General features: G+C 34.7%; 1 protein-coding gene across 1 annotated transcript; it reads right to left on the reverse strand.

Annotated features, from left to right (window-relative positions):
• Nucleotides 1-2462: 2462 nt before the first annotated feature.
• On the reverse strand, nt 2463-16926 carry UQCR-C2 (Ubiquinol-cytochrome c reductase core protein 2). Its single transcript, XM_089254808.1, has 14 exons — nt 16762-16926; nt 15635-15715; nt 15306-15455; nt 14220-14284; nt 12761-12817; nt 11487-11611; nt 10359-10456; nt 8567-8720; nt 8317-8380; nt 5619-5757; nt 5328-5408; nt 4392-4465; nt 4004-4157; nt 2463-2770 (listed from the first exon to the last, which is right to left on the reverse strand). Exons 1-14 carry the CDS (start codon nt 16807-16809, stop codon nt 2684-2686), a joined length of 1377 nt encoding a protein of 458 aa, XP_089110934.1. The 5' UTR covers nt 16810-16926; the 3' UTR covers nt 2463-2683.
• Nucleotides 16927-20264: the final 3338 nt, after the last annotated feature.

Raw genomic sequence — 20264 nt, forward strand, 5'->3', positions numbered from 1 at the left:
TCGGGACGGCCAAAAAAACAGAAAATACCGGGACTGTCCCGGGAAATACGGGACGTATGGTCACTCTAGGCATTACCAATTATTGCCAAAAAGAATGCCAGAGACAAGTAGGGTTCCCAGATTCAAAAACAAAGGAAAAAGCCTACGTGCGCACTTTTATAGTGACGTCATTTTGCTCCTAATTTCAACGACAGATAGCGCCACTAATTTGACCCCAATAAAACCCAGCAACAATAAATTTTCCCAGCTAAAACAGAAAAAAAAATCTGGGAATTTCAACGGCTATTGGTCAATGGGGGAAAAACTACAAAACACTCATGTCAATGATGAGATTTTGTTTTAAAGTGGGAAAAAATATCGGAAACATGAGAGACAAAAAGGCGAATTTTCCGAAACGCAGGGGGCGGGGGACGTCTAGTAACCCAGCAAGACAAGCAAAGTTGCCAAATATTGCTGAAATTCGTGTAAAAATCCCAAATGGTGGGAAATGAAACTACTGAAAATTGCAGTGAATTAAAATGAATTCCACGGAATAAAGCGTGTAACATGACAAAGGCGCTCACATGAATAACATCGGACAACACTTCTAAACAGCAAACTTTTAACATTGGAGTGACAAAAGTTTCCTGTCATCCCACATATATACGTAACTCGGGCACGTGGGGGGGGGGGGGGAAAGGTAAGAATGCGCTGCAATGGTATTTCATTAATTATTGGGAGTTCAGCAGGGGTTTAAGGAAATTTTGCCTCTGACATTTCGCTCTTGGCATGTTTTGTCCCAGCCATTTCACTGTCCTGACTATGTGAGTGACCAGAAGATAGGGGGGAAGTGACCATATGAGTAATCCAATCTGAAATTGGATTCAAGATGTTTTGAAAAATTACTGGCATGGGCAGAGATACGGGGGGGAGGGCACCAGCGTCAAAAGTGGAGTGGGCAGCAGGGCCGTCTTAAGAGCATCATGGACCCCCCGGGCCAAGCTGTTTTTTCTGAGGCCCTACCTGGTGAATTCCAGAAAATTTCAACCTGATCTCATTTTTGTGAGGCCCCCTCTTCTCTTGAGGTGCCTGGGTGGGTCCATGCGTTAAGACGGCACTGGTGGGCAGATCTAATGTATATGTGTATATATGAATTGACATCATCATCATCATCATGCCCCCCCCACCCCCAGACTTCCAAGTCTATCTCCGCCTATGATTGCTGGGGGTTGGCTGGATGTGTCCTCATAAATGTGTCTGAGACAGAGATCACACTATAAAAGTTTGATAAAAGATCTTAGAAAACATGAAAAGAAAAAAAAACAACTAATAAGTCTAGTGGCTATATTCACTTGAATGTAATTGATACACTTTTTGGTTGAATTTTTATAACAGAACTTTTATCAAATTTTATATTGTAATTCCAGCTTACGGCCAGGATTAGACTATAAAATTTAGGATTAGACTAAAGAGTTTTGCAAAAGCGCTTAGATAAAACTTGAAAAATTCAACCAATAAGATCACCAGTTGCATTTGCTCTAATGCAACCAATGCGCTTATTGGATAAATTTTTCGTTTTATAAAAGATCTTTTATTAAACTTTTATAGTGTAATGCTGGCTGAAGAAAAAAAAGGTTGATATAGGGGAAACTATAATGCTTTTAAACAGAATCAATTATTATGTGTTGGGAATTAATATTGCTCACTATGCTCTAATTTCAAGGCGGTTGAGAGTCAAAGTTTTCCGATTGAGCTAGAATTTTACATAGTTTTTGTTTGTTGTTGACTGGAACAGTATTTTCTTTTTTTGGGGAGGGGGAACAGCAAGTTCTTCTACCTGGCACATTTTCTGTGAAAGGGAGGGGGAAGACAACACATTTAAATAGTGTTCTGATAAATTTTAGTTAATTTTAAAATGTATTGGTTAGTAATTCTCAATTCCCAAAGGTAGGTCCTGTGTACACTCCCTGGCTGAGGTTGAAATTGTTTTTTTTTGGCACTTGACCCTTTAATGTAAAATCCAGAACCTTACAAAATAAATATATCTTCAATCAAATGATAGTATTGATATTTAAAAGCTTCCCCAAAAAATGTTTAGGAGGTGCTCGGTTATATTATGAGAAACAAAATGAACAAAAAAATCCAATTGTGGGTAAAATCAATACAAATGAATTTGTTTTTTTCTTTAACATATTCTAATTCATATATAGTGAAACCTATATGATACTCAGGGGATAGTACAAATGTATCGGTATAAATGGAATATATTAGCCGTGCACTGGAATGAGACAACATTGTTTTTAAATGATTTTCATTATAGAGGGTATTGTTACATAAGATTTTCACTGTTAGGTTTCAAATGCATAAAAGATGCTACTCAGCAACAATGAAATTACAGATCAAAAAATGCTACTGTCCTTGTTTGAGAAGTATATCAATCATAATTTAATACAGATACAAATGGAAAGGAATTGGAATTAACGTATAATTTCTATACTTTATTTCACAATACTCTGTTAGAAAAAGAAAATTATACAGAATTTTTCTTACTTTACTATATCCCAGGAAATTTGAATCAAGTTCGAAGAGAAAGAAATGACTATGAATTTAAATAACTGTTACTTAGTCGTTCACTATACAAAACAGTTCATTTCTTTTGTGAAAGTAATAAAGCAATAATTAAAAAAAAGAGAAGTAATTACAATTATATCAATTCATCAAGGAAAGGCGTATTGTGAAGTAAACCAATGGATGCCATTGCAGGTTTTGTTTTCATCACTTTATTAGCAACCTGAAAAATATGAAATATTTCATGAAAAGAAATCGAAAATAGTGAAATATAATTTTTACCGCTGTGCTACAATATGCATTTTTTAACGACTACTCAGCATAACAAACTAAAAATATTAAAAATTCAGAAACTCGATTTATGAACTTAAACAAATAAAGGAGAAAGGAGACCATGATCAGAAAATCAAGCTTAAGCTCAACTACTCTGACTCCTCTTCTTCCTCCTCTCTAAATAGATGCACGAGATGAATTCAGAACTGATTCAAACTGATACAATGCCCAAGAAACGTATACTACACTGTTGGTACCTATCAACTAGGATGCCAAAAAGAACAATTATTTAAAAAAGGCGGGGGAATCTCTTTGCACAATCTCTTCTATTTCCCTTAAGATTTCATAAAAATTAGATACAGATACAGAACAAATTTGCATATGCCAAGCTGCAGATTATATAGGACAACCCAACACTCTATTTATTCAAAGTAATGAAATTCACATGTGTGAATTGTAAATTTTTATGGTAATTAGTCATTTTGCCACTGTTCAGCCATGTGGGTGTCATTATGACTTCAAGTGTTGTGAAAGCTTAGTTTTGAAACTGTGGCAGGCACAATTATCGCTGAAGATTATAAAATGCGGTTTTCAACTTTGTGGTCTTTTTCTTTAAAAAACTCTGGTCACAGCAAACAACAGAGATTACAACATTTGCATTTCACTAAAAAAAATGCCACATCTAATGCCAGTTTTTCATTTCTGATTTGTAAGGTCAACAGCACATCGGAAGCACCGAATACATAACATTCACATTTTGAATAAATGCACAGTTAGGTTCAACAAAAACGCAATTATCTTTCTTTCTCTTCCAAACACACACACACTTTCGGCATAACTCAATAGGTAGTAAATGGCTCATGGCGATAGACTAGAGTTCTACTCTGTTTGAATGAATGTGTCTACACAGTCACAAGTTTTGATGTGAATACATTTTTTTGCCTTGAATGTGTGGTGAGTACTGACATAATGACTGTGAATGTGTGCTCTTTTTTTCTCTCTCTCTCCAGCAGATGATAACTTCAATGACACTTTGATCAATAGATATTTGATGAATTCAACAAAAATACAAAAACAAAGATTCATAAAGTGGTGATTGTTCAGCATTTTGAAAGCAAGCTCAAGTCAAAGAAAAATGTATACATATTTCACAGAGAACATATTTTCTGAACTCCATACTCACAGCACTAACATCAGCCAACGTGACAGAGTCGATCATTTTCTCAATCTCCTGAGGACCTCTAACCTGACCAAAAGCTGCAGACTGGATGGCCATGTTGACAGCCTGGTCTCTTGCAGATTCCAGCTCAAGGAAGAGTTTTGTTTTCAAAGCATGCCTTAAAATAGAAATAAAAAATCATTGAACATGAAATAAATTCATGCTTAAAATCGCGTAGATCAGAGCAAATAAAACATACAAACTATTCAGATATTTTTCAATTAACAGGATCGCAAAAACTTCTGTAAAGAATTTCTATGATCATATCAAACAAGTCATAAGTTTGGAAATACAGACTTCAGCACCACATGTGCTCATGTTTATATGAACAAGAGTACTATAGGTCACATACTTCCCATTCTGAACATCCTCTTCAGATATATTCTTTGTAGACTCTCTCATTTTGGAAACAACAGACTTGACAACCTATCAAGAAATCACATAGTTAAAAAAAAGAATACAACAGATTCAAATTCATTACTTTTATTTCGTAGCAGGAAATTTTATGCATGATTTTGTCAGCACACGCATAGTCCTTATTATAGCTTTTAGCATGTAAATTAGTAACATGGGTTAACAGTGCTAGGAAGAGTTAAAACTTCCCAATATTTTAGATTGTGAAGGTGTTCAACCACACTGGAACATGAGATGCCAAACAGTTAGCTTGACAATTTCCTACTGTTACTTGTTGAATTCGCCTCTGTGACCCGGCTCAATAGCTTCAGAATTAATTGTTTTCGCTCAATCTCATCACATTTCTTTTAACTGGATTGAAATTTTTGAAATTTAGTACTTAGTGCCACCTCAAACTCATAAAGTGAAAATTCTTATATAAGACAATGTTGCACATTCATCTTTGCCTTTCTCATATCTCACAAGGAATGAAGCAATGCACAATCTACCAGTGGGGCATCATGATAAGTATCTATTTCTATTAAACTTTCAGGTTTTTCCAGTGGCATTCTGCTTGGGCCCTAAGTCATACATGCTACAGACAATGTTTGTAGCAAATAGTATAAAACTTTGACTCTTTAAAACTACATAAAGAAATTTTATCTTTCTTTTATCTTCCCAGTAGTACAAGGAAAATGCATATTGAATTACAATGAAAATCAAGGACATTAAAGACGGATCAGGCACACAAAACATTGAAAATGAAATTCCTCTTATCGAATCCATGATATTAATATTTATTAGAAAATTCAATAACAAGGTTTTAAGGTGTTCACATACGATGTCAAAATGGGTATCTGAAAAAAAAAACATAAAAAGCGAAAACTAAACAAACCTCTCTCATTTCTGATGGATGAGCAGCAACATAAACTCCAAAAAGACCGGAGTCTGAATAACTTATGTTGATTGATGAAACCTGGAAAAAAGAAAAAAATCAAGCTTGATGTTAATAATGATAATTAATGCTTTATCTAAACAAAAAACACTTTCACAGAAATTTATGAAAACAAACTTCATCTCAAAAAAATAAACTTTTCTTTTCAAATTCAAACTCGGAGAAAATAAAAGATGATTAAGATGTTCTACCAATTAGAATTTGATTTCTTCTCTTTGAAAAAAATCTTACAGAGAAAGGATGCTTGGTAGATTTTGCTGCAGCTGATCCGATTCGTGTGCTTTCACCACAGCTGTATTTGGCTTGTGGTCCGATTCCCAATATACATTGCAGAATTCCTAGACCATACAGCTCTTTGGCATTTGCCATGCTAAAAATAGAGTTTGCATTAGTACTCATAGAAAATACTATATTTTGTACAACAGTATTTCTTTGAAATAAAAATGTGAAAGTATATTAAATTAGTAACACTTTCGACTTTATAATAACTGAAATCTAGTAGATAACATGGAAGTAATTAAATTTTCTGATAGAAACTGATGGTACACCTTGCTTTTTGAAATTACATTTACAAAAATTTAGAATAGAAACCATTATCAAGATATTTTGCTAATTCGTGCAAAATAAAGTTACGAAGCTTCAATGTTGAAAATCTATACGATGATAGTCATCACCACATAGAAATTCATTCATTTGTATCTGAAAATGTCTATGATCTAAGGCAGGGATCTTCAACCTTTCAGATACAGTGGGCCAAATCGAAACTTCCCATGAAACCCGCGAGCCACCAACTCACATAATTTAGTGGCATCTTAATAGGAGGAGGCCAATGGGACCCAGAGTTAAACAGAGTCAAAAATAATTGAATGGAACAATTTGAATGTCAGAATTCAATTTGCTTTTTGCTTTGGATTTAGCAACCCAGTTAAAAAAAAACTGTTTTGACAATCAAAAACTGTTGAAATCACATGATCTAAATTCGTAAAAAGATTATCTGTGCTAAATTGATCTGTCAAAAGGGTTTGGCTGACCAGTGAGCAATTTCAGAAATGACTTTGTATATAAAGAATTGAAACTGCTAATTTGTAAATTTTGTTTTTCATAGATAATTTTATGTCTATTTTAACATTGTTTAGCCATAATGCATAAAAATTGTTTACCACTCGACACAAATTGTGTTGTTCAACTTCTGAAACAGATTTCTTCAGAACAGTTTCTTATAACAAATTATGATGAAAATAGATTTCCTTCATACCATACAAACGATTAGCAAAATTTGGGATACAGTTTTATATCTGATATGTGATCAGTAGAGCCCAGATTATATGCACTAAAAAAGTGGCAAAATATGCTCTAAAAATATGCAAATAGGCACTTAAAAATGCCAAAATATGCACTTAAAATGCAAAAAATATGCACTTAAAAATGAAAAAATATGCACACACATTTAAAAATACAAAAATTTGTACTTAAAGTACAAAATGTGCACTTAAAATACCAAAATGTGCATCAAACACCCCAGAATATGCATTAGAAATCTCGAAAAGTCAAAAATTCCGAAATATGTATTAAAAAAATGAGAAAATCATGCAAAAAATAAGCTGATGTGTATGTAAAATGCATCTTTTCTATTTCTTAGTGCATATGTATTTACTTACAAATAATACCCCCTCATATAGCTACATATATCGCATATGCAAATATCTTCATATTTTTACTGAAGCATTTTTTTTAATTTTCAGTTTGTTGTAGCTGCTCAATAAAGAAAATAGCATTAACCAAAGAATTTCGACACTATTTCTCAAAAAAATTTAACACTTTGACATATCTCTAGAAATAGCCTTTACAATAAAACGGTTAATATTATTCGTAAAATACTTCATAAATTTCACCTGCGGGGTGAAAAAAAAACCCCAAAAACTTATTTAAAAAAATTGAGTGAGCTTAAACAAACCTTCAAAAATATGCACTTATACTGAAAATTCTTTGATTTTATGCATTTATATGCATTAATGCTAAAAAAGGCCAAAATATGCAAATGCATATGCACATATGCATTTAATCCGAGCTCTAGTGATCAGCAACTATTCCCATAAATAAAGCTTTGAATATGGCCAAGAAACTTTACAGTGAGTTCGATTACAGAATGGTGAAATAATGGAGCAGCTAAGATGAATTGAAAGGTAAAAATAGTAAACTCTGCAAGTACCAAAAAAAAAAAAAAAAAAAAAATTGCAAACACTGTTTCTCACATTAAAGTGTCGACATGAACAATGCTTTATAATGTTGTCAATATGAAAAGTGCCTAGTAGTCCACTAAGTGGTTCAAAAGAGCATGTAGAGAAGTTGCAAATGTAAACTTTGAAGACTGGACACAACCCACTTCCCATCTCAGTCTCTACAAGCTGCAAAAAAGGTTTTCCGTGATTTCCCAACATTTTCCCTTTCAGCACTTATAGCGTTTACCATGTTTACTCTTCATCTATTAGTACTATGTGAATATGCTGTAATTTGTAATCATTTTTTTTACTGCTGAATATGTGTGTGAACAGCACGTATTCCCAAGAGATCTTTACGATCCGCCCAAGGAATTTGTTAGACTTAGTAGACATTCATGCCCGAACTGGGATTCGAACCCAGACCTGCAGTCAGAAGCCAGCTCCCTAACCACTGGACTGCCAGGAGGCACATTTTAAGGATCTAGTACAGAATAATTGGACAATTTGAACTTTTTTGGTGTCCCTTTGATCTTTGAATTAACCAAGTTCGACTGTAGAACCAGATCAAAATGTATGAGGGGAAAAATATTGGAGGGGGGTTAGTAGAAAATATTTGATCGATGAAAATAAGAGATTAAAATTTGTAAAACAAAAATCTCATTAGAGATTTCTTAGTTAAAAATCATAAGAAAATGTATTCAAAAACTGACCTCGCTCCCTCAGCAACAATAGCCGCCCTTGTGATGGGAAGGTCTTTTTCAATACGAACTTCTCCTAAAAAATTATAAACAATAAAAAATGTAAATGAAAATAAATGATACATTTGATATGTTTTTTGGTCCATTGATAGTTTAAACTTGTATACGTAATCATCCCAATTTTGAAACCGCCCCCCCCCCCGCAAAAAACACTGTATTAATGATTAACACATAAAAGTGAAGAAAACTTGCAATATACTACCTCCTCGGAAGTTTGGCGTCCCTGGAGCTGATAATTTTTCAATAGGTAAGTTAAACCACTTGGTTACACCATTTTCCAACTGATCATGAGGGATTCCAAGGCCAGATACAACTACGCTTTCAGACGAATAACGTTCATTGATGAAATCTGCCAACTAAATTAACATTCATTACTAAAAGACCAAATCAAAAATGACAAAATGACAAATAACAAATCGAACCTGTTTCATAGAAAACCCAGGAAGTTAAGAGTTAACCCTTTGAGGGGCACCCCCAAAGCAGAATGTTTTGCAATGTTCTGCAAAGAGCCCTCAGCTGACTGAAAATGTTCTGTGGTAAAAATTAAAATATACATAATAGGGTTTTTCTACACTATTCTTAAAATTCTTCCAGATTGTTCTGCGACGTAAGCCACACATTTTGGCACATTCTGCTTTGGGGAGGGGCACTATATAAAAAAAACAATTTTTTGGCCAAACTAACTTCATATACTCGGTACATAGGACTCGTATAAATGCATTTTTCAACTATTCTTTTATTTTTATCAAAATCCAGCAAACAACAGGTGGTCGCATGGGGGAACACCACCCACCTAGAACACTGAAAACTTTCATAGGGTGTAATGCAAGAAAAGCAACGTTTTGTTTAAAAAATTCCCCTTTCACGTATTTTGTAGGCCAAAATGATCAACATAAGCATATTGATAGCTGGTACATCTCCTTCAATGAGATGGCAGCGTAAGTTTTTCTTGAATGGCGTATAAATTTATTCGAAATGACAAATTTTCCATTAGTGACACTAAAAAAAGAATAAAAGAAAACCAAGATTGACGATGTATCCGGCATTGATAGAATTTCCTGAGATGGTTCCACTTCTTTTTGATGGAATTTAGAAAAGGTGGTTTTATTATGGGGACAACAGCGCCGGAAAGGGTTACATGATGGCTGCCAACCACAAACAATGTATCAAAGTGAAAATCTCTTTAATTCACAAGGTCTGTACAAAAAATTTTCATTAGACAAACATAAAAGCTATTTTTTTGTGAATAAAAAGGGTTTCCCCCATGGGAAAAACATGACATCATCCTAGCCATTGTTAATCGGCAGAAGTCACCAATCAGAACCTAATAATAGTTCAAACTAACTGTGATAAATTCTACTGACACTCAAATCACATCACTTCAACAAGAAATTATCGCGAATGACCCAAAAATGATACATACAGACATAACAAGATGTATGGTCACAAATCATCTTGCCAGTTCGACTTGAGAGGTAGAACTGGCAATGACTGCTTGGAAAATCCCCCCCCCCCCCACCAAAATGAATAATTCCTTCATGATTTAATGCACTCACAACAATATACATAATGCATTTAAACATGCATTTTACATAATGCATGTGTCACCATTATGGGGTGGGGAAATATAAGTAAGATTATTTCCTACTAAATTCTTCAGAGATAATTTTTTCCTTTCACAAAAAATAGTGTTTTTTTTGCGAGCACAGAAAAAATTTAGAAGATATAAGATTTTTTGGGGAGTCCATAAGGTGAAGTAGAAATTTGAGACCCTAATGGAAAATCCTGGAGACTTGGTAGCTCTCATATGATTATATTAATTCAAGATCTCTTGACACATTTGTATCGTATTAGAATCATAATTTTTCTAATCAACAGGGAAATCTGATCTAAATTCCCCAACATTAATGCATAACGTATAAATATATTCAAGAAATCAAAAGCTGTAAATGTATATTTTCTTTTACAACCCCAAAAAAAATGTGAAAAATTACCATATTTTCGTCATGCTTGCCCAACATGTATGATGGGGAATAAATAGAATTGGCCAGTCCACAACGATACGCAGCTTTGTGCACAGCTTCCATTAGTCCTAAAATGTGTGATGAATGATCTTATTCAGAAAGCTGACTTGATATATACATAAATTATTTTATTGAAACATAGTACAGTAACAGTCCATTGTAAAGACTGTTCATAATTACAATGAAAACTATCGTTATAACTGAACTTCTCGTTGCAAGCGAATTTCCATTTTCTTGTTGCCAAATTTATAAAATAGTAGAAAATTACCACTTTATTTACACTAAAATGTCTTTTAGATTACTTTGTTAATATTATTAAATGAACAGAACTCTAGTTATGAAATTGATTTTTGGTCTACCAGCAGATGATTATTTAACCCATTTTTACATAGAATTTCATATAATAAAACTGAATTGGTTGACAAACAGAACAATTGAATTTCACAATTATCATATCACAGCTCACTTCCATAGCTACATGGACCCATAGACATTTTCCTGCTAATTGGAAAGTTTTTAGCACAAATTTTTCAGTCATTCGGAAACAGCTCTAAATTGCAAGTTCTGATCTCGCGGTGTCTTAGTCATTAGAAGAGACAAAAGTCAAGTAAAATCATCACATAACAAACCCCTGTGTATAGTGAAAAAGCCCAAAAAACAACAAGGTGTTAAAATATTTGAGTTTCTTTGTTTTCAAAGTACCTCAGAGTAATTTTCATGAGGAGCATGTGCCATGAACTGAACACGAGTCTTCATGTTCAGTTCACGAGAGAAGGAAAAACTAACATTTTTGAAAATTCTACTGACATCGTAGTGAATGTTTCCTAAGTTAAATGATTCACTATAACATATATTATTTACATGTTTAATATTAGCTATCTGACAATCACTTGCAAATCACTCCTTACACTGTAATGAGATGTACTGATAGTAATGGACTTTCACTGTAATTATAAGAGAACAATCTTCAAAATAAAAAAACAGAAAATTGAAATCTCATTCAAAATAAAATAAAAAAATAAAGGTTGAAAAACAGATATAGAGGCCAGAAGAAATAATACAACACTAATATTGTATTTTTAAATAAAAATGACATACTTGCTTCTGGGTTCTGTTTATAAATAGCCAGATCAATTTTCATTCTTGGATTATTATCACTAATCTCCCATGGTTTAAGAGCTTGTTCACCAGTAATTTCACCCAACACAGGAATCAATTTATCCCTAGAGAAAAGGAAAAATAAATTTCCCTTAAAGACATGAAACACCATCTGCAGGACCATGCAAAATTTTCGATTGTAACTGTATCTCATTATACTATTGCAGTGGAACTTCCCATAACAGTCACTTGTTGTTAGAAGAAACAATGCTCCATGTGTCCATTATCGAGAGGTTCCATTGCTCAACTGCACACACACACACACACACACACACTATGAACATTCCACTGAGGAACTTATAATTAATTAGAGCATGATGAAAAGTGTTTGTGTCCACATGAACTGATACTTCGGGTAACAAAGATTTTTTTGAGATTTTGTGGCCTCCACTAACGGATTAGACTAGGGCTGGGATTACACTATAAAAGTTTTGTAAAAGCTTTTTGATAAAACTTGAAAAATACAATCAATAAGCTGATTGGTTGCATTTGCTCGAATGTAACCAATAGGCTCATTGGTTTATTTTTTTTAAGTTTTGTAAAATTTATTTTATCAAAGTTTTATAGTGTAACTTGGCCAATTGAAAATTTTTGTTGATGTCAATACACATGCTAACATACTTTAACTGCTAAGGTTTTCGCGGCCATCATTTTCAATTTATCATTCCAAACTAGAACCAGTCAAATTTGACTTTTGTTCCAGTTTTACCCATTCTCCTAAAGATGTGTTGGGGAAATGCTGAGCACAAAAATAGACAGAGGGTCTATTTCTATTCTTCAGACACGAATAGTCAATTTTTATCACAAAATAGTTATGATGTGAGCAGAATTTTCATGCCAATCATCAGAATTACTGTCACTAGAGAGCCTAAATTAATTCAAGTCCACCTGAATCTTTTCCCAGATGTACTCCCCAAAGCAGAATATTTTGCATTATTCTGCAATGAGCCATCAGCTGACTGGAAATGTTCTGCAGTAGGAATTTTCACAATAGTGTTTACTACATTTTTTGTAAAATTCTCTCAGATTGTTTAGTGATGTACATCACAGATTTCGACATATCCTGCTTTGGGATGTACCTCCACTCTTCTTCCTGAAAATTTTTGAGTCATTTCATGTAAAATGAAATATTCAGCTTAAGAAAAGAAACCTATGTTTTTTGTGTAGGTAGTGAAAAATTCAGAAAAGAAAAAGAATTATAGGAATATACTCACACATCATCTCTAATGCACTGCAGGGAATAAATCAAGTATTCTTTCGTTGATTCAATTCTAAAAATGTGAAAGATCAATATTCTTAAGTGGTATGGAAATTCATAAAATAATCTTAAATTCACTATGGATATTGGATACCTGAGCACAGTACCTTGACATTATATAACTCTATTGCTTCTTTTATATGGATGTATATTTAAAAATGTAATTATACATTAAAAACTGAAAGCTATATGAATAATAACAGGAATCTGTCCAGACTTTTTTTTTGTAAGGTCATTTTTGTGGAAAATAAATAATTTTTTGGAAAGTGAAAACATGAACAGTCTATGCTCAATTTTATGAGCCTCCAATTTACGAACTAGTCTTCTAGTTCCAAACAACAAAATATTTTTTAAAATGTCTTTACCATTTACAAACTATTTTTCCATTTCAGTACGGGTTCGTAAAAATGAGCATCGACTGTAGTTAATTTATCACAAAAGCAATGTAATGAAAAATTTAATCGTTAATTTGTATTTTGTAAAAATTCATTTTTCAGGTCTGGAATTTCGTGAATGGACGCAAGTTTTGTCTGGACAACTGAATAATAAGAAAATGCTACATACAGAAAATTTAAATACATCCGTATTCGTGAATTATATAAGATAGTTTAAAGTTGAAATTTTTTGGCAGGAGTAACATTCATTCAAGGCATGTTTTCCAAAACAGTGAAGATCTGGCATAATACCTTATATTACAATAACCGCCTATATAATGATATCACTATCCAGTTCTGGTGCACTTCCTATATTGTCAATATACATGGTGCCACGTGAACTTAGATAGATTTAAAAAAATTATAAAAGAATCCACAAATTCATGTACCAGAATGCAGTTGGCACCCTTCGATTTGTCGAAGAGTTAGAATTTTTTTAGCCGCAAGAAAAAAATGAGTTGAAATTATTGCTGGTAGGTGGTGCAGGCCAAGACTTGTTTCCTGATAATAAGCAAATTTAATCCCCTTTATAAAAAGCTTATGAATGAACTTTTCTCAGATAAAAGTGAATGCATATTGGATTACGCTTTCATTGTATTATGTCTCTTTGAAAGATTGCCATATCGATACTGGTAGAAAAGACAACGAAAGCAAAGTTGCTGTAATCTAGATGTCTGTCCATGTATTTTGTTAATTTGGTGCCAGATAGAGCCACCTGATGGCAAGAATTTTACCTATATTTCCTTGTGTCATGAAAAAAAAAAAAAAAAAATTCCAATAACTCCCTTCCCTTTAAATTTGCTGATTTTTTAAAATCCATTCAAATTTACGAGACATCCCATATTCTATCTAGTCACTCGCAATATGAGAGTTTCACTGCAGGCTATATATTTCACACAAAAATCACATTCATAATTTTGTTAAATGTTTTAATTTATAAGGTCAATAATGATTGTTTATATTAAAAAAAAAATAGATTACCCAATTTTAGCTCCATGATGCTCGACAAATCTTGTTATTGCAAATGCAGTATGTTTCTTAGTTGACTAAAATGGCAACACAAAAACAAACAATACTTTAATGTCAGCTTTCACAGAAATAACAATTTCCAAAGTAAAATGCTGTGATACAAAGACATTTAAAGATAACTTATATACACAATAAAATATAAAAAAATGTACAGCAAGGAAAAGAACATGTTTGTATATACTCTTAAAGTCAAGTGCGGCCAATTTGTGAAATGGCAACCCACTTTGTGAATTGGCAGAGAGTTTTGGCAAAAGTGGGATTTACAGAAATGATTCGGACTTTGGCCAGCAAATTCACAAAGTGGCTGGAGATCCCTGGCCAAAGTTCGACGCTCTGATGTAAGATGGTCTGGTAGATGGCAAATCAATTTTTCTCATCACAAACATGTGATACATGGCCATATATATATTTTTCTCTGTCAAATTAAAAAAAAAAGATTATGCATTGTAACTGGGGTTGCTATAGTTAACGTGGCCATGGTTATCATGAAAAAATATGCCAAATAGCGATGCTTGTGAATTATGCCTTTTCTAAATGGCTTTGCCACTGTGGTGGTCGAGTGGTAATAGTGACGAACTCATGATGCGAGGATCCGGGTTCGAACCCCACAGTGGTTGTCGGCTGGAGTTGGTTTTCTGCGGTTCCCAACTTCAAGGCGCAAATGTGAGCCGATCTCCCGTTAAAAAATCTTGCCACAGAGAGCAACCGGGAGGGGGGGGGGGGTGTGTGGTGTAGTAGGTAGGGCCTCCAAAAAATGGCTCGGGGATCCGTGATGTTCTTAAGTCAGCCACCTCGTTAGGCAGTTTGCCTGTTGTGGCGTTGTATTTGTATAACTTTGGCCAGGTTAATTTGTAACAAAATTGGCCAATTTTGGGCTTTGGCGCAGTAACATATACCTTAATTAATATAACCTGAGTTTTTGAAGTGCACAGAAATTTTTTGGTGGAATATGATCTCAGTAACAATGATGGAATACAATATATGAAGATAAATATGTGTGACATGTTTAAAGGAAATGATCATTCGATGAATACAAACCAAAAGAGCACTGTTCCTGAGGCAATGAGTAATGCCTTTGTTCGTTGCACCCTCATACCGAGCACCAGCTTTCACCAAAACGGAGATGTGGGCGATTGGACTGTAGTTTTCGACAGAAACCACTGAGATACCAGTAACATCTTTAGATAGCTGAAAGTATTCGAGATAATTTCGAATAGCTCAAATAGAGAAATAACAATTTCATTTTTTGCACAACATACATATATATAGATAACATCACATGCAAAAGAAATGACGTATAGAAAGTCAGAATTTCATCTAATACCACTTGTTACGATAATAAGGATTCAGAATGGATAAAACTTCACCTTTGCATCTTGTTTCTTCAATCGCTCAATTTCAGTATCCGTTGATGTTTGAGCAACTGCCGAATGTGCATATCTTGTATTCTGAGGGGACAAAAAAAAAAACATTTTAATATAGGCCTGATATTGATTGTACAGGAAAAATATGCACTAACACTTTCAAAGAATAAGCACAGATACAAAGAATAACTAGTACACTGAATGTGTTTTGTTCATTCCCCCCCCCCCCTCATTTTTGTGGTTTCTAACCATCGTGATACTTTTTTTGGGCGATGAGTTAGCAATTTTTTGTTTGGCAACTATTGGCAAGTTTTCCATATGCTTTCCAGCGGTTCCCTTGAAAAAGGAAAAAAAATCACTAAGACATTGTCAAAAAGGGATTATAAGCCACTTATCATACTTTCCAACAACAGAGTGTCCATAGTTTCAGTGAATTTCCACCACAAAATATAAAATGGCAGTGAATTGTGAAAAACTACAGAGTATTTTTTTTAAAGTATTTAATTATCCCAGAGTAAAAAATGATGTCATGCAAAGATGGCAGTTTTTTCGAATTGTGCACCTGTTTTGGCTTATTTCTCTCCTTCACCTCACTTCTCGAGTATGTGCGGTGTAGAACAAAATTTCATCCCTAGTCTCTATTATACACTCTGGTACCTCTTTAGTAGCTGCAATATGTGTGCAGCTTTAGTCATTATGTACATACAGTGGAATCCCATTATAACGGACTCAGGAATTCCAGATTATTCTTACATACATCTCTCTCTACATTTTTGTATTACTTTATTTGTAAACGTATTCGGGGGGGTTAAAAAAGTTTTCGTTAAAACGAGATTTTCGTTATAACGGTATTCGTTAAAACGGGGATCGACTGTATTTCCCAGCTTCTAAAAGGGGGCAAACACTGAAACCATATCGAAGAATTGCTTATAAGTGAATTATATAATCATACCCGTATATTGATTTTTTTTGAAGGAATTATCAACTAATAAGCAAGAAAACAAGGGAATGATAGCCAAGGGAACGATAATTGATAATTTAGCGTGAATTCATCATTTGACCTCCACATGAACTGCTCAATACACATCCATTGATAATCAATGCATTAATCAAAATTTTTGTTTGTTTACCGAGAAGAGCCTGCAGTAACTGGTTTTGCAAACTTTAGATATATTCATGGTGCCCCCAAAAAACAATCGTCACACACCGAAACGACAAGTATACAATTTTAGGTATACAAAATTAGTCTACAAAAACGATGTGCAACAGTCAAGATCACAGCGGTTATGTTTTGTGGGCTTATCTATTTTCTGTCGACTTCTTCCGCCCTCTAATGTTTGGAGGTCGCAGTGTTACATATCTGACCATATATAATAAAAAAAATACGGGATCAAGTCCACGTTAGAGAATACGGACAGACAAAAATCGTGAATTGTGATCGGAATAATAGTTGAGAAGTCTTTCCACGTTTGGAAAATGTTTCAGAAATTAAAAAAAATTAAAAATTTAGCAGGAATTAAAAATATTTATTTGAAACAAATATGGTCAGTTTAAGAATAAAAGGAGCTTGCAGCCATCTAGCAAATTCCACAAATTAGCTACATCAGAGTTTCTGAGCATAGTTCCCAGATGGCAGCACGTGTTTTATTCCAGTTAAACAGTGAAATGAGCCCGCGAATTTCAAATTGCACGTCAGGCAATGGCCCTCACATAGGAGGGGGAGGGGGGGGGAGTGCTGACAGGGCTCGGACTCTCGCCCTGGGGTCCAGGACGATTATCATCATTTTTTGCTCTTTCACGCTATAAATTAACAACAGAAGGGACCCGTTCCCCCAGACAAAAGTCTGACCGGGGGGCCGCAAAAGATCCCAGCCTAGGGGCCCAGATACGGGATGTGGGGGGGGGGGCATGACGTCATTGTTATAATAATTATAACTAAGACGCCTTGATAAGGATAAGGATCATAGGCGGAGATAGACTGGGAGGGGGCACGATCATTATTGGTGGGGGGGGGGCACGATGATGATGTCATTTCATATATACATATATACATTTGATCAGTCGATTCCACTTTGACGCTGATTGCCCCCCCCCCCCTCGTATCTCCGCCCATGATGAGGATAAATATTGATAAGGACAAATAAGCTATTTAAAGTGGCTATAATTATAACTAGCGCGGAAGTTCAGGCGAAATGCCATAAATGCCTTTTTTCGCCTATTTTTAAATTTTTTTTGTAAAAATGCCGTTTTTGGAACTTTCTAGCCATAAATGTGTGTGTGTGTGTGTGTGACATTTTAACATACTTTAAAGTTTATTAGTGAATTTCAGAGGCCATAATCTATAAAACTTGGATATTTTCAGCACTAAGAACTTCAAAAGTATTGCTCTTTTTAAAATTTTCCAACTATCAGTATTAGTTATCATGAGAAAGCCCCCAGCCCCCTTCTTAAAGCCCCATTTAGACGCAAATAAGTGATCTGAGACATTGGTGTTGCCATGCATTAACTTTGCTTTGACCCGAAGGGAATGTTAGACGTGAATGATTTTGTTTCAAATCAACAAAGCTCGTGTTAGAAAAGCAGAGGAAAATTAGAATTTTTTTGTTCCTCCGCATGCTTGACACGTCTCGCTCAGGCACTGGACTGCGTTGTATATGTATAGTTAACCGATGAGTCCCAAGAGCAGTGCCGCCTTAAGCCATGGGCCATCAAGTGAAGAGGGGCCTCACAAAAATGAGATCTGGTTGAAATTTTCGAGAAGTTGTTAGGTAGGGCGTCAGAAAAATCAATTGGCCCGGGGGGCCATGATACTCTTAAGACGGCCCTGCCCAAGAGGTCATGAATTGACGTCATGGCTCACACAAGGTGAAGTAGGAGCAGAGAGGGTTTTGGGCCCATGTTGTCTTGATTTTATATTTGCACTATAAATGCACTGAAAACCACCACGGATGTCTATTAAACGTACATACTTAGTATTCAATGAAATTGACCAGGGTCGCCATGTGACAGATGAGGCCATATGAGGCTCCTGCACTTGAAGGAGTCCCGCATACATGGTAATTATGAATTTTTTTTTTTACAAAAATATTCTCTACCGGCTCCGCGTCAGGTAATGGTGATAAGATAATGAAATTGTCTTAATCCTGAGGGTCTATTAACATCTTATTTTGGGCTCGAAATCAGTTTAACTTAGATAATACTGTAGAGTTATTATAAACTACACTGAAGTGCCAAAAGTTATGCGATACCTCTTAATGTTGCTGCACTTCGCAGGGTAAAGAAGGTCCCACACGATATTAAGAGTTATCCCATGACTTTTGGCGCTTCAGTGTGTATAATTAAAATAATAGACGGATTAAGTGTAACCATTTTTTTCAGCTAGTTTTTGGGGGAACCTCCTAATACCTTTGGTTTTAGTTATTATTTCTTCCTTCCACAAATTATAAATGACTTTTTTAGTGCCTATTTTAGGCATTTTTAGTGAATTTTAGTGCCTATTTCGACCTTTTTTAGTGCCTAAACTCTTCCGGGCTTTAATTATAACCCTGTGTGATCAGAATTATTATCCGCCCTTAGGAGTGTGCAACTGGCGGTCGCACGGGGCCCACATACTTTGTGAGGCCCGCACTCACGGTAAATTATTGGAGGCTTTCACTAGTTTTTAAATTATTTGCAATAACTCTAAATTTTTATCAATTCTGGAATTTCTTATACTTTTAATTCTGAATTTTCATCAATTGCGGAATTATTAATTTCATTAATTCTTAATTTCCATCAACGCTGGAATTATTTCCTTTATTTGTCCTGAATTTTCATAATGGAGAAATGGAGTCATTTCTTCCGTTAATTCAAAATTTTCATCGATTATGGAGATATTTCTTTCATTAATCCTAAGTTTTCATTGGTTTCGGGAATTGCTCCTCTCTCAACTGCTGAATCATTTTCATCGATTTTTATTGCGTTAATCTACATTTAATTGAGTTTAAAAATTTTTTTGTACGGGTATTTTCCTCAGTGCATTCCTGTTTTTTTACATTCTGAAAAACAATTCCAATTCTCCTCCTCCCATAAAATATATGATATACATATATCCATGCAGATATTTTAGAGCAGTGGTCTTCACCATTTAAGTGTTAGTGGGCACACGGGGGTGAGGGTGCTCAGGGAACCAATGTTCCCCCCCCCCAAACCAACAAAATATTAGAAAAAATGTAATATATATCGGTGAAAAAATCGAAATATCGAAATTAAATACCTGTTACATTAACCGATTTCTGCTTAAAACTTATTGAAGAATGGGAGCTCGAAATATCTCTGGAAGAAAAATTTTTTGTCCCCCTCCCTAAGCCTTTTGTACCAGAGGTTGTGCGTCCCTGATCTGAGATCTTGAAGTAACTTACCCAATAGTCAAGCTCAGAGTGTATAGTAACTTGAAATGTTCCGTACTTGGAGACAATATGCTATCTATCGGATCACTGCGGTCGTGTGGGCATCGCGCTGGACTCTCATCGTGAGGATCCAGGTTGGTGGCATAGCGTATAGCGGGGGTAAGCTGAAGTTGGTTTCCTGCAGGTTTTTTTTGTTGAACTTCAAGTTGCGAATGCGAGCCAGTCCTCCCCCATTTGAAAAATAA

The sequence above is a fragment of the Pholcus phalangioides genome, unplaced genomic scaffold, assembly GCF_987345545.1.
Source record: "Pholcus phalangioides strain wild (caught in Gottingen) unplaced genomic scaffold, Ppha-v1.0 ptg000042l_1, whole genome shotgun sequence".
Taxonomy (NCBI): Eukaryota; Metazoa; Arthropoda; class Arachnida; order Araneae; family Pholcidae; genus Pholcus; species Pholcus phalangioides.